The sequence below is a fragment of the Loxodonta africana genome, chromosome 2, assembly GCF_030014295.1.
Source record: "Loxodonta africana isolate mLoxAfr1 chromosome 2, mLoxAfr1.hap2, whole genome shotgun sequence".
NCBI classification, from domain to species: Eukaryota; Metazoa; Chordata; class Mammalia; order Proboscidea; family Elephantidae; genus Loxodonta; species Loxodonta africana.
The window spans coordinates 82,257,095-82,269,826 of NC_087343.1; the positions used below are offsets into that span (position 1 = coordinate 82,257,095).

General features: G+C 37.2%; 1 protein-coding gene across 1 annotated transcript in view; it reads right to left on the reverse strand.

The window, feature by feature from the left end:
• Positions 1-2,199: 2,199 nt before the first annotated feature.
• TBCA (tubulin folding cofactor A) overlaps positions 2,200-12,732 on the reverse strand; it is an 87,880-nt gene continuing 77,347 nt past the window's right edge. The window contains exons 3-4 of the mRNA XM_010588233.3: positions 5,899-5,985; positions 2,200-2,474 (exon numbers count right to left, since the gene is read on the reverse strand). Of these exons, the coding sequence (XP_010586535.1) occupies positions 2,394-2,474; positions 5,899-5,985 (168 nt within the window). The 3' untranslated portion in view covers positions 2,200-2,393. The remainder of the gene's footprint in view (positions 2,475-5,898; positions 5,986-12,732) is intronic.

Below are 12,732 nucleotides of genomic sequence, written 5' to 3' on the forward strand. Positions count from 1 at the left end.
ACAGAGAAAGCCTTCCCCTGGAGCCGGAGCCCTGAATTCAGACTTCTAGCCTACTGGACTATGAGAGAATAAACTTCTCTTTGTTACAGCCATCCACTTGTGGTATTTGTTACAGCAGCACTAGGCGACTAAGACTGTGTAAGGCAGAAATCTGTCAGAGAAGGAAAACTCCACTAAAACGAGGGACAGAAAAGCGGTAAGACTGCACTCTCTTGAAGGTGAAAACCTGTGAGACTTGGAAAAACAAGGCAGACCCGCTGAGTTCCAGCTCTCACAGGTCTCACCGTCTAATGGAATTTCTCATAGCATTCTTTCTCTCACACCTGAGGTTAGAGGTGCTCTTGCTTTTCACTCCTACAAATGTTTACTGAGCAACTACTACATACGTTGGTTGGGGGTCAGGTGTTGGGGCAAGGAGAAAAATAAAACACTACTTTTGGGAATCTTTACCTGTTGCTGAACAGATGTAAGGTTTTAAATAAAAGCTTAGAAATAAGTTAATGTGGAGTTCGAGTACAACTGCTGTTAGTTTAACGTGCTTAATGGCCATGAAAATAAAAATGGAACATGTCAAAAATTACCAGAAATAAAGTCTTCACAGAATGTTAAGCTTCTTGCTACCTCTCATCAGTATCTAAAGAGAGATTCAGTATAAAATCTACAGTTGGGATAGGAATTCTCTAAACGTGTATTTCTTTTTAGAAACCCTGGTGGTGTAGTGGTTAAGTGCTATGGCTGCTAACGAAGAGGTCAGCAGTTGGAATTTGCCAGACGCTTTTTGGAAAACTTGGAAACTTTTTTTGTTTTTTGGGGGGTTATATTTCTTTTTATTTACCTTGTTGATTTCTTCTTTTTCAGGCTTTTTGAGAAGAAAATAATTTTTCAGCATCCAAGAATTAGATCCTGGATGTAAAACTCCCACTTCAGGATTACTTTTCTCTGGAGGGACTAATATTTATTTTTGATGTTCTGTACTTATGTATTAGGCAGAGGTGGAACTGAGATAGTAGTTTATCTATTTATTTATTTTTAACAGTAAGATACTTTCTTTAAATTAAATCCTATTTGGAAAATTAAATATACAAAAAAGAAAAATCTGAGCTGTTCTGGTGCTTGATACTGACCTCAAAATAATCAAAAGAGTTTCAATTCCCCTGGTCATCAAATCTCTAAATCTCAACACCTGAGTATCAAGTTTTATACTTAAGTTTTTATTTCCCCGACTCTTCCTCTTACTCACTACCTTAAATGCTTTTAAAATGACATGTAATATGTTTTGAGATGACATTCCAATTTAAAAATTATGTTATTCTCTGATAATCTTCTGCATGTATACAGAATTTATTTTATAAATATAATACATTTTGTGCTATGTAATACCAGATTAGTCTTTAGAAATAACATCAGAATAGTATTATTTTTCCTTTTCCTAATTTTTCTGACAGATTCAATAAATATATGTTACGGCTTCTAGTGATCATTTTTAACTTTCAAAATCAGACCAACCATAAGAACAAACAAAAAACCTCCCAATTGCCATTGTGTCGATTCTGGCTCATAGTGAGTGCATCCTTTGGACCCTGGATCCCTGCGCTGAGAAGCTCCTGGACCCAGGAGACAGAGAACTGTAACACAGAAGATGGCAAGAAATGGTGGCAGGAGAGTCCGGCAGGAGCTGGCACAGTGGGCTTCCTGGCCCATGGAAAGAGAAAGCGGAGTGCTTTTGGGTGAGGTCGAGGCCAAGGAGAGGCATGCTTTTGAGCACGGCTAGGAAGAGGCTGTCCTGATGGCAGCATTACATCCTGAGTGTTCCTTAACCTAAATTGTAACTGTTACTCCCCTCATAAACCCCATAATCATGAGTATTGTCTGTGAGTTCTGTGTGGCCATTCCAATGAATAATTGAACCAAGCAGAGAAGTAGAGAGTGCCGTGGCAGGGATGGTTGGCATCAGAATAGGTAAAGATAGGGGATAGAGGAGGTGTGTCTGACCTCCACCTCAAAGAAATCAGCCTGGAGCTGTTGATCTTGATTCTCCTTCTCCCTTTCGAGGAGGGAGGTGGTCAGACACTGCCCCCATGCTATTTTTACATAAATGATGCTTATAAAGCAAAATATCTAGACTTCAAATAGAGCTTAACAGATATTCTCTGCCAAAAATGTCTATATGATTTAATAATAAAAGGTCAACTAAAAATATTCTGTAAAGTATGAAATTAACAATTTTATTGGACGAACTCATTTGACACCTTAAATTAGGCAAAGAAAATATACGCAAACGCATAAGAAGAATCACATTCTCATTCTACTTGAACATATAGCAGTGGTCAAAAATAATGAACTGTGGAATGGATCCCAGAATTTAATGCAAAAAAACCCCATAGAGAAAAATTTCAGGCTTCTAATTTCACTGAATCCAGTACTGTACGTGCTTCTTTATATTCCTCAGCTTCTTCCAACTCTTTTTCACTTTCCTGAAATGAAATGTAATAAAAAGTAAGTGTATCTCTCTCAAATATCAGTATTTCGTTTTTACTCAAATATTACATACCACCAATGTAAACAGCTCAAAAATTAAAAGAAAAAATATCCTAAGCCTCATCTTAATATAATTACACAGGTTTCCCACGGTTCTGTTTGTTCTTCACAGGAAAGGAAGAAATATCAGGTTCTTTTTTTTGAACATTTTATTGTGGTTTAGGTTAAAGTACACACAACAAATTCGCTGCCCATCAACAATTTATTTGTAGATTTTTTTGTAACATTAGTTGCAATCCCTTCGATGTGTCAAGCATTCTCCCAAGTTCCACCCTGGGTTTCTCCCATGCGCCAGGCTTTCCTTCCCCTTCTTGCCTTCTGACATTTGTTTCTGAGCAAATGCTACCCCTTTTGGTCTCATATAGATGAATATTCTGAGGAGCACATTCCTCACTGGTGTAACTGTTCACTCTATATGCCTGCCTAATGTTTGGCTGAGAGGTGATCTCTGGGATGGGTTCAGTTCCACGTTTGAAGGGTGTCTAAGAGTCATAGTCTTGGGGGGTTCCACAGGTCTCTATCAGATCATTAAGTCTGGTCTTTTATATTCTTTCTTTTATGGATTTGAATTTTGTTCTACATTTTTTCCCACTCTGTCCAGGACCTTCTATTGTGGTCCTGGTCAGAAAGGTTGATAGTGGTTAACTGGGCACCATCTAGTTCTTCTGGGCTCAGGCTAGTGGAGGCTGTAGTTCATGTGGTCCATTCGTCTTATGGACTAATTGTTTCCTTCAGTGTTTGGTTTTCTTCACTCTTCTTTGCTCTGGGCACGGAGAGACCAATAGTTGCTTCTTAGATGGCTGCTCGCAAGCTTTTAAGACCCCAATGCTACTCATCAGAGTACAATGTAGAACATTGTCTTTATAGACTATGCTACGCCAACTGACCTAGATGTTCCCCAAGACTATGGTCCCTAGCCCTCAAGCCCAGTAACATAGTCTCTTGAGGTGTTTGGTCATGGCTAAGAAGTTTTCATGACTGTGCCCCCTGTGTGCTCTATTATACATGGATATATTTGAAACACATACTAATATGTATGTAGAAATATCCACTGTCAAAACTATATAGGCATATGGGTGTATTCCCATAAGCCATCCACATCTGTTCAGCTTACAGAGCTACCTATGTATACACTCATAAATTACTGTTTGTTGTTACTGGTGTTGCAGGATTGTATATGTAATGTTGTTTACCATTGTGTCTTTCACTTCTGCGTGCCTCTTGGCGTCTGCCTTTGCCTTGGTCATGTTGTGCTGACTTCCCTCATATTGTATATTGTCTTTCCCTTCGCCAAAGTTAACACGTGTCTGCTATCCAGCTAGTAATTTTCCCTCCTCCCTCCCCCTTCCTTCCCTGGTAACCATATAAACATTTTGAGCATATTTCTGTCTGTGTGTAAACCTTTTCTTGACTTTTTATAACAGTTGTCTCATTTGATATTTGTCCTTTTGTGACTGACTTATTTCACTCAGGATAGTGTCCTCCAGGTTCATCCATGTTGGTTTTGTTTCTTAAATATAGTATATTCTCATACGAAAACTGAATAGCATGGTAAACTAAAACTATCAGTATCAAGTAAATAAAAACATCAAAAACATTTTAAATTATTTTCACTCTCATTTTGTCAACACATCATCATACAAAAGGGATTATTACTAATAACGGACTAAAAGTAAAAAATGATTATGTATTAACATGCTACATATGTGATAATATTCAGGCCAAAATAATCCTCCAACTACTCACGATAACAAAGAAGGCTACTGGTGTCACACTAGACTTAACTACAATCTTCAAATTAGAAAGGTGAATTGTCTGCCTGTTAACAGTATTACATAACCTACATACAAAGACACTTTCATTTCTGATATTTAAAGATTGAGTTTTTCCATGATATTGATATACAGGAAACTTTTACTAATATACTGCAATGGTAACAGACAACTGAAATAATATCATCTGAAGTACGGTGTTTAGGAAATTTTGTTTGCTTTTTAAATAAGGCTATGGCCAGTAGTTTATCAGTTTATGTCATGTTAAGAAAAGACAGAGATATACAAGTAGTTACAGAATAGAGAGAATAAAGTATGTGTGGGTGTGTGTAGACAATATGAAAATTTAAAGCAAAAGGACTGAGAATTTATTTAATTCATACTACAGGCAAGAATTTCTTAAACCTCTACGTTATACCTAAACACATCTTTGTTCTCTATCAGTAACACATAAGCATTTTGAGGGCAGAGATATTGTTGGAAACAATCTTACATACAAATATATCACCTTATGTACAAAGATAGTTATTTTCTTTTAAGCAATTTCTTAGCTATTTGATGCATGACAGCAAAAAAGCATTTAAATTGTCAGGAAATAAAAACGGTGCCCCCTTTCTTAGGTAGTATTTTAACAATAATAATTATTTCCCACTTTAGCTATCTTTTATTTCAAACCCATGGCTTCTTTTTTGGCTGTCGAGAAGAGTCATCCCATCTTTAAAGATTTCTATAGAAAAATAGGTGTTCTGTGTCCAAGTTAATGTAAAATGTGAGTATTTCTCTTTCTATAGATTTAATTCTAATGATGGAAAAACAAATTTGATTCTCTTTCAAAGAAAACACGTGGTCATACTGAAAAAGCCTTACATCATTTTTGTTACATAGGGAAACACCTATGAAACAGGAAGAGAGCTATGTAGCTAGTAATTTGGATTAACTCAAGAAACAGAAACACAAAATGAGATTAGTAAATGTTAGAACTCATTTCAGGTTACCAGCAAATAGTAACTTCCAATTGCCTTGTATGTATAGTACTATACTTTTATTTCTACTAAGAAAGAAATAATAGAACTTCTACTTATTCTTAGAGTCAATTATAAAATGATTCTGCTACTGTAACACCAGGCATTTACACCAGCAAGTATGATAATAGCACTTTATCTAGCTCTAAATTAATATGAGGAGACTGTCTTTATTACAGCCCCCACCCCACCCCGCCACTGATTTAGGTTTGAATCTGAAAGAACTCCACATTCTTTTTTAGAAGGGCCCAAATTCACTTGCAACATTTGGACCTTTAAAAATTTCGAATAGTCTACTCACTCTTAAGGTGTCAAAAAAGGTATTTATGTAACTAAGTTTAAGTAAATAGGATAAACATTCTAGAAAATAGTATTTTTACTGGAGGCATAACTCAAAACACAATTTAAACTCCATTAATTATTTTAAAATACACTAGTACACAGGGCAAATGAATAAAAACTGTCATCAACTTGTTCTTCTCAGTATTAAACATTTAAAAATTTGGCCTTCCCTGTATTAGATGGAAAAGAAATCGAAAACATAAGACAAAGAAGCCTTTACTTACTAATAGCTGCAGAAGATCGGTATACGCAGCTTCCAGCCTGCGCTGGCAATCTGGGATCATCATCCGGGACTCTTGCAGGATCTCTGCCTGTAACGACAATCGAGATTCGTCCGTGAGACACGCAGAGATGGCAGAGCTTATGTGTATTTAGTTCACATATTTGTAAACACCTAAAAATGATTTAGGGGAATCAGAAAAAAGCTACGGTTAAAATAATGAGGTCAAATGGTTCGTTATTTTAGTTTAAATTGTGTGTATTAAAGTTAGAAAGACTATCATATAAAACCTTTTAAAAAGCACCAGTTTAAGAACTAAGTCTTTTTGAAAATCACCTTCTTATGCTAAGTGAAAATTAACTGGAAAAGCTTTTCCTAGAGCATTTATTTTAAAAGGCTATTTAAAATAAACTATTTCCCTGCTGTCACAAAGCACCTTTATCCAAAATGGGATCAGCTGGTTATATAAATATCTCCTGCATCTTTTGAGTAATAAAGAAAAACAGTGTTCAGATAATATCACATGGAGATAATTACTGCATGAAAAAAGTTATTGAGTTATTGATCACATCGTGTGCACACTGCAGGAGGTTCTCACTGAAGACAGAGGTAAAGACAAATGAAAAGCAAAGACCAGCAGGTTCATATTTTTGATGCTTATCATGCATAAAAAGTTATTACTTATCCTTGTGCTTCATTTTAGGAGAGAGATTATTCTCCCCATGTAGTTGGAGCCAAATTACCAACCTGGCACCCCTCTGAATGTGAACTTCTTGCCTATTGTTCCTAAAGACGACACTACAGAATTAAAAACAGGAGTATTTATTTTGGAGGATACTTCCGTGCTTAAAAGCCATCATTCAAAGCTTGACTATAAAATATCAAACCATAAAACAAAAACAAAAACAAAAAAAAATCAAATTAAAGACTGGGAAGTCCAGTAAGAGGCTAAATAAGTTAGTGTCAGATACTGAACCTCAAGTAGGTCTTTTACTTATGGTAACAGGAAGCTTTATTTCTTTCAGTGATTCTTAGAAAAAAGAGAGACAATTTAGATATTTATTTCTAAAAAATAATGTTTGGTCACACACCTTTGAACAAACATCTAAACTTTTATGAAGATTAAGCTTTATTATCTAGTTAATGTAAAATTAAATGAAAAGACAGCTATTTGGAAAAAGAGTGAAATGGTTGCACAGCTTGAGGAATATAAATCAGTGTCACTGAAGTGTACACGTAGAAATTGATAAAATATTGTACATGTTATGTATATATTACAATAATAAAAAAAGAAACCATAAAAAAAGTAAATGAAAAGGAAAGGCATATGTAATTTAAGGGTAATCACACTGTATTATAATAGAAACTTGTTAAGTCCCCTTACCTTCTCCCCTTCCTCAATAGTTTTGTCATAGCTCATACTGTAAACAAAAATATACTTTTTTTTATACAAGGATGCTCTCTACCCACATCTATTTTCTCAGGTGAAAATCTAGTGTTGAACTTACAATAAATTTTACTAAGGCAGCACAGGTTGAAAATTTCAAATATGAGATCACTGACTTTACTTCACAGCTAATCATACTACACCTAGGTATTTATTTTTGTGCATCAGGTTAATTTGAAGACATGTGAAAAAACCAGTTGGGTAAGCAATTTGTATTTCAAGTTGGGTAAACAATTCATATTTCCTACTCTATGGAATTCCTTTCAGAATAGCTTACAGGAATTAAACAAGATGAAATAAATATAAGGAAATAGGTCAAACACACAATAAGCCAATATGTGTATTTGTAAAGATTATTTGGGAAAGATTTAGTGTTGTCACTGAAATGAATTTCAAACAATGCTTTTCAAAATAACTTATGCAAAGAAGCCTCAGTCTATCAAAACAGGGCCCTGACTTAAGCAGGGCCAAAGCTCAGTCTCTCCCACATTACCAGTCCCAGTTCATTCAATAAGATTCTATGTCTGCAGGGCACCAGGTACAGGAAAACAAAAATGAAAAAGAGAAGGTTCCTGTCCTCCAGTCCAGTCTAAGAGCAGAAACATGAAATAAACATTTGGCATTGCTTCAAAAAGACCACGCCATAGGAAGCCGAAAGCACACAATCATGACTATGATTTGGAATCCATAAACCACATCTTCATCAAGCCCTATACTTTGCCTTGTAACAATGAATTACAACTGTCAGGAATAATTTTAAAAGACGTATATAAGCTGTGATAGGAGCCCTGGTGGAGTAGTGGTTAAGAGCTCAGCTCCTAACCAAAAGGCTGGGTGTTCAAAACCACCACCAGCTCCTTAGAAATCCTACAGGGCAGTTCTACTCTGTCCTATAGGGTCATTACGAGTCGGAATCGACTCGACAGCAACTAAGAACAACAGGGTGTGATTATACAGTAAAGACACCCCCAAAATACTTCAACTAACTAAATAAGAATTATCTTTCAAGGTGTTTCCATTGAGAGGTAGTTACTCAAATGAATGGTGCTTCTGTTCAAAATATCTGAATTAACTGTCAGCTTATTCTAATGTTAAGTATGATAAAACTGGAGTTAAGTCAGGATCTTGGTATGGATTAAGAGTTACAAAGAACCTTAGGGGAACACAACAGGATGCAGTCCTACTGATGTCTAATTGTTTTTTTTTTTATGAACTGAAGTACATATTTTATTAAGGTATCCTTAGCTTTTGCTTAATATCCTTTTACTGTTCAAGGATACATCATTACATTTAGTTGTCATGTCTCCTTATGCTCCTCTTAACTGTAACAATTCCTCCAACTTTTCTTGTGTGTGATGGCTAGACAATTCTGAGGAGTACTGGTCAGGTATTTTGAAGAATGTCCCTCATTTGGGATTAACCTGATGTTTTCCTCATGATGAGACTGGGTGTATGGGTTTGGTGAGGTAAAACGCTATTCCGCCAAATCAAATCCACATGACTTACCACTGTTGATGTTAATCTTGGTCACCTGGTTGAGGCAGCATGACTCAGGTCTTTGTTGTAAAGGTGCTCTTCCCTGCATCCCCGCCCCCCTTCCAGACTGTTTCTTTGGAAGAAAGTCACTGTGAGTAGCCACGTTTAAGTAGTGGGTTTTGTGCCACACCTCTCTGATCCCAAAACCAAAAAAAAAAAAAAAACACCCAGTGCCGCCGAGTCGATTCCAACTCATAAGGACCCTATAGCACAGAGCAGAACTTCCCCAAAGAGTTTCCAAGGAGAGCCTGGCGGATATGAACTGCTGAACTTTGGTTAGCAGCTGCAGCACTTAACCACTATGCCCTAAATTATTTGGGATTATTCTGCAAGGGATGTTAGCCTATTCTTATGACAATGGGGAGTATTTATATTTACTTATTCAATCATTTGTTTCTATTAATATGAACTTGTGAATATATATTTTATTAAAAAAAGAATTTTTTTTTTATATACTCTGGGTTAATCTAATACTACTGAGTTCATATTGTTGCTGTTATTTTAGTTGGGCCATTGGGAGCTCTTTCAATACCCTCCTGTGTCCCTTCTACCTACCCCCATCATTTTCGTTTTTTTTTTTTAAACTTTTATTAAGCTTCAAGTGAACGTTTACAAATCCAATCAGTCTGTCACATACGAGTTTACATACATCTTACTCCGTACTCCCACTTGCTCTCCCCCTCTTGAGTCACCCCTTTCAGTCTCTCCTTTCGTGAGAATTTTGCCGGCTTCCCTCTCTCTCTATCCTCCCATCCCCCCTTCCCCTCCAGACAAGAGTTGCCAACACAATCTCAAGTGTCCACCTGATATAATTAGCTCACTCTTCATCAGCGTCTCTCTCCCACCCACTGTCCAGTCCCTTTCATGTCTGATGAGTTGTCTTTGGGAATGGTTCCTGTCCTGTGCCAACAGAAGGTCTGGGGACCATGGCCGCTGGGATTCCTCTAGTCTCAGTCAGACCATTAAGTTTGGTCTTTTTATGAGAATTTGGGGTCTGCATCCCACTGATCTCCTGCTCCCTCAGGGGTCCTCTGCTGTGCTCCCTGTCAGGGCAGTCATCGATTGTAGCCAGGCACCAACTAGTTCTTCTGGTCTCAGGGTGATGTAGGTCTCTGATTCATGTGGCCCTTTCTGTCTCATGGGCTCTTAGTTGTCGTGTGGCCTTGGTGTTCTTCATTTTCCTTTGCTCCAGGTGGGTTGAGACCAATTGATGCATCTTAGATGGCCACTTGTTAGCATTTAAGACCCCAGATGCCACATTTCAAAGTGGGATGCAGAATGTTTTCATAATAGAATTATTTTGCCAATTGACTTAGAAGTCCCCTCAAACCATGTTCCCCAGACCCCCGCCCCTGCTCCGCTGACCTTTGCAGCATTCATTTTATCCCGGAAACTTCTTTGTTTTTGGTCCAGTCCAATTGAGCTAACCTTCCATGTATTGAGTGCTGTCTTTCCCTTCACCTAAAGCAGTTCTTATCTACTGATTATTCAATAAAAAAACGCTCTCCCTCCCTCCCTCCCTCCCCCCCTCGTAACCACAAAAGTATGTGTTCTTCTCAGGTTTACTATTTCTCAAGATCTTATAAGAGTGGTCTTATACAATATTTGTCCTTTTGCCTCTGACTAATTTCACTCAGCATAATGCCTTCCAGGTTCCTCCATGTTATGAAATGTTTCACAGATTCGTCACTGTTCTTTATCTATGCGTAGTATTCCATTGTGTGAATATACCACAATTTATTTACCCATTCATCCGTTGATGGACACCTTGGTTGCTTCCAACTTTTTGCTATTGTAAACAGAGCTGCAATAAACATGGGTGTGCATATATCTGTTTGTGTGAAGGCTCTTGTATCTCTAGGGTATATTCCGAGGAGTGGGATTTCTGGGTTGTATGGTAGTTCTAACTGTTTAAGATAACGCCAGATAGATTTCCAAAGTGGTTGTACCATTTTACATTCCCACCAGCAGTGTATGAGAGTTCCAATCTCTCCGCAGCCTCTCCAACGTTTATTATTTTGTGTGTTTTGGATTAATGCCAGCCTTGCTGGTGTGAGATGGAATCTCATCGTAGTTTTAATTTGCATTTCTCTAATGGCTAATGATCGAGAGCATTTTCTCATGTATCTGTTGGCTGCCTGAATATCTTCTTTAGTGAAATGTGTGTTCATATCCTTTGCCCACTTTTTGATTGGGTTCTGTGTCTTTTTGTGGTTGAGTTTTAACAGAATCATGTTGATTTTAGAGATCAGGTGCTGGTCGGAGATGTCATAGCTGAAAATTCTTTCCCAGTCTGTAGGTGGTCTTTTTACTCTTTTGGTGAAGTCTTTAGATGAGCATAGGTGTTTGATTTTTAGGAGCTCCCAGTTATCGGGTTTCTCTTCATCATTTCTGGTAATGTTTTGTATTCTGTTTATGCCTTGTATTAGGGCTCCTAAGGTTGTCCCTGTTTTTTCTTCCATGATCTTTATCGTTTTAGTCTTTATGTTTAGGTCTTTGATCCACTTGGAGTTAGTTTTTGTGCATGGGGTGAGCTATGGGTCCTGTTTCATTTTTTTGCAAATGGATATCCAGTTATGCCAGCACCATTTGTTAAAAAGGCTATCTTTTCCCCAATTAACTGTCTCTGGTCCTTTGTCAAATATCAGCTGCTCATACGTGGATGGATCTATGTCTGGGTTCTCAATTCTGTTCCATTGGTCTATGTGCCTGTTGTTGTACCAGTACCAGGCTGTTTTGACTACTGTGGCTGTATAATAGGTTCTGAAATCAGGTAGAGTGAGACCTCCCACTTTCTTCTTCTTTTTCAGTAATGCTGTACTTATCCGAGGCTTCTTTCCCTTCCATATGAAGTTGGTAATTTGTTTCTCCAACACATTAAAAAATGACATTGGAATTTGGATCGGAAGTGCATTGTATGTATAGATGGCTTTTGGTAGAATAGACATTTTTACTATGTTAAGTCTTCCTATCCATGAGCAAGGTATGTTTTTCCACTTAAGTATGTCCTTTTGAATTTCTTGTAGTAGAGCTTTGTAGTTTTCTTTGTATAGGTCTTTTACATCCTTGGTAAGATTTATTCCTAAGTATCTTATCTTCTTGGGGGCTACTGTGAATGGTATTGATTTGGTGATTTCCTCTTTGGTGTTCTTTTTGTTGATGTAGAGGAATCCAAGTGATTTTTGTATGTTTATTTTATAACCTGAGACTCTGCCAAACTCTTCTATTAGTTTCAGTAGTTTTCTGCAGGATTCCTTAGGGTTTTCTGTGTATATAATCATGTCATCTGCAAATAGTGATAACTTTACTTCCTCCTTGCCAATCCGGATACCTTTTATTTCTTTGTCTAGCCTAATTGCCCTGGCTAGGACTTCCAGCACGATGTTGAATAAGAGCAGTGATAAAGGGCATCCTTGTCTGGTTCCCGTTCTCAAGGGAAATGCTTTCAGGTTCTCTCCATTTAGGGTGATGTTGGCTGTTGGCTTTGCATAGATGTCCTTTATTATGTTGAGGAATTTTCCTTCAATTCCTCTTTTGGTAAGAGTTTTTATCATAAATGGGTGTTGGACTTTGTCAAATGCCTTTTCTGCATCAATTGATAAGATCATGTGGTTTTTGTCTTATTTATGTGATGGATTACATTAATGGTTTTTCTGATATTAAACCAGCCTTGCATACCTGGTATAAATCCCACTTGATCACGGTGAATTATTTTTTTCATGTGTTGTTGGATTCTATTGGCTAGCATTTTGTTGAGGATTTTTGCATCTATGTTCATGAGGGATATAGGTGTGTAATTTTCTTTTTTTGTAATGTCTTTACCTGGTTTTGGTATCAGGGAGATGGTGGCTTCAT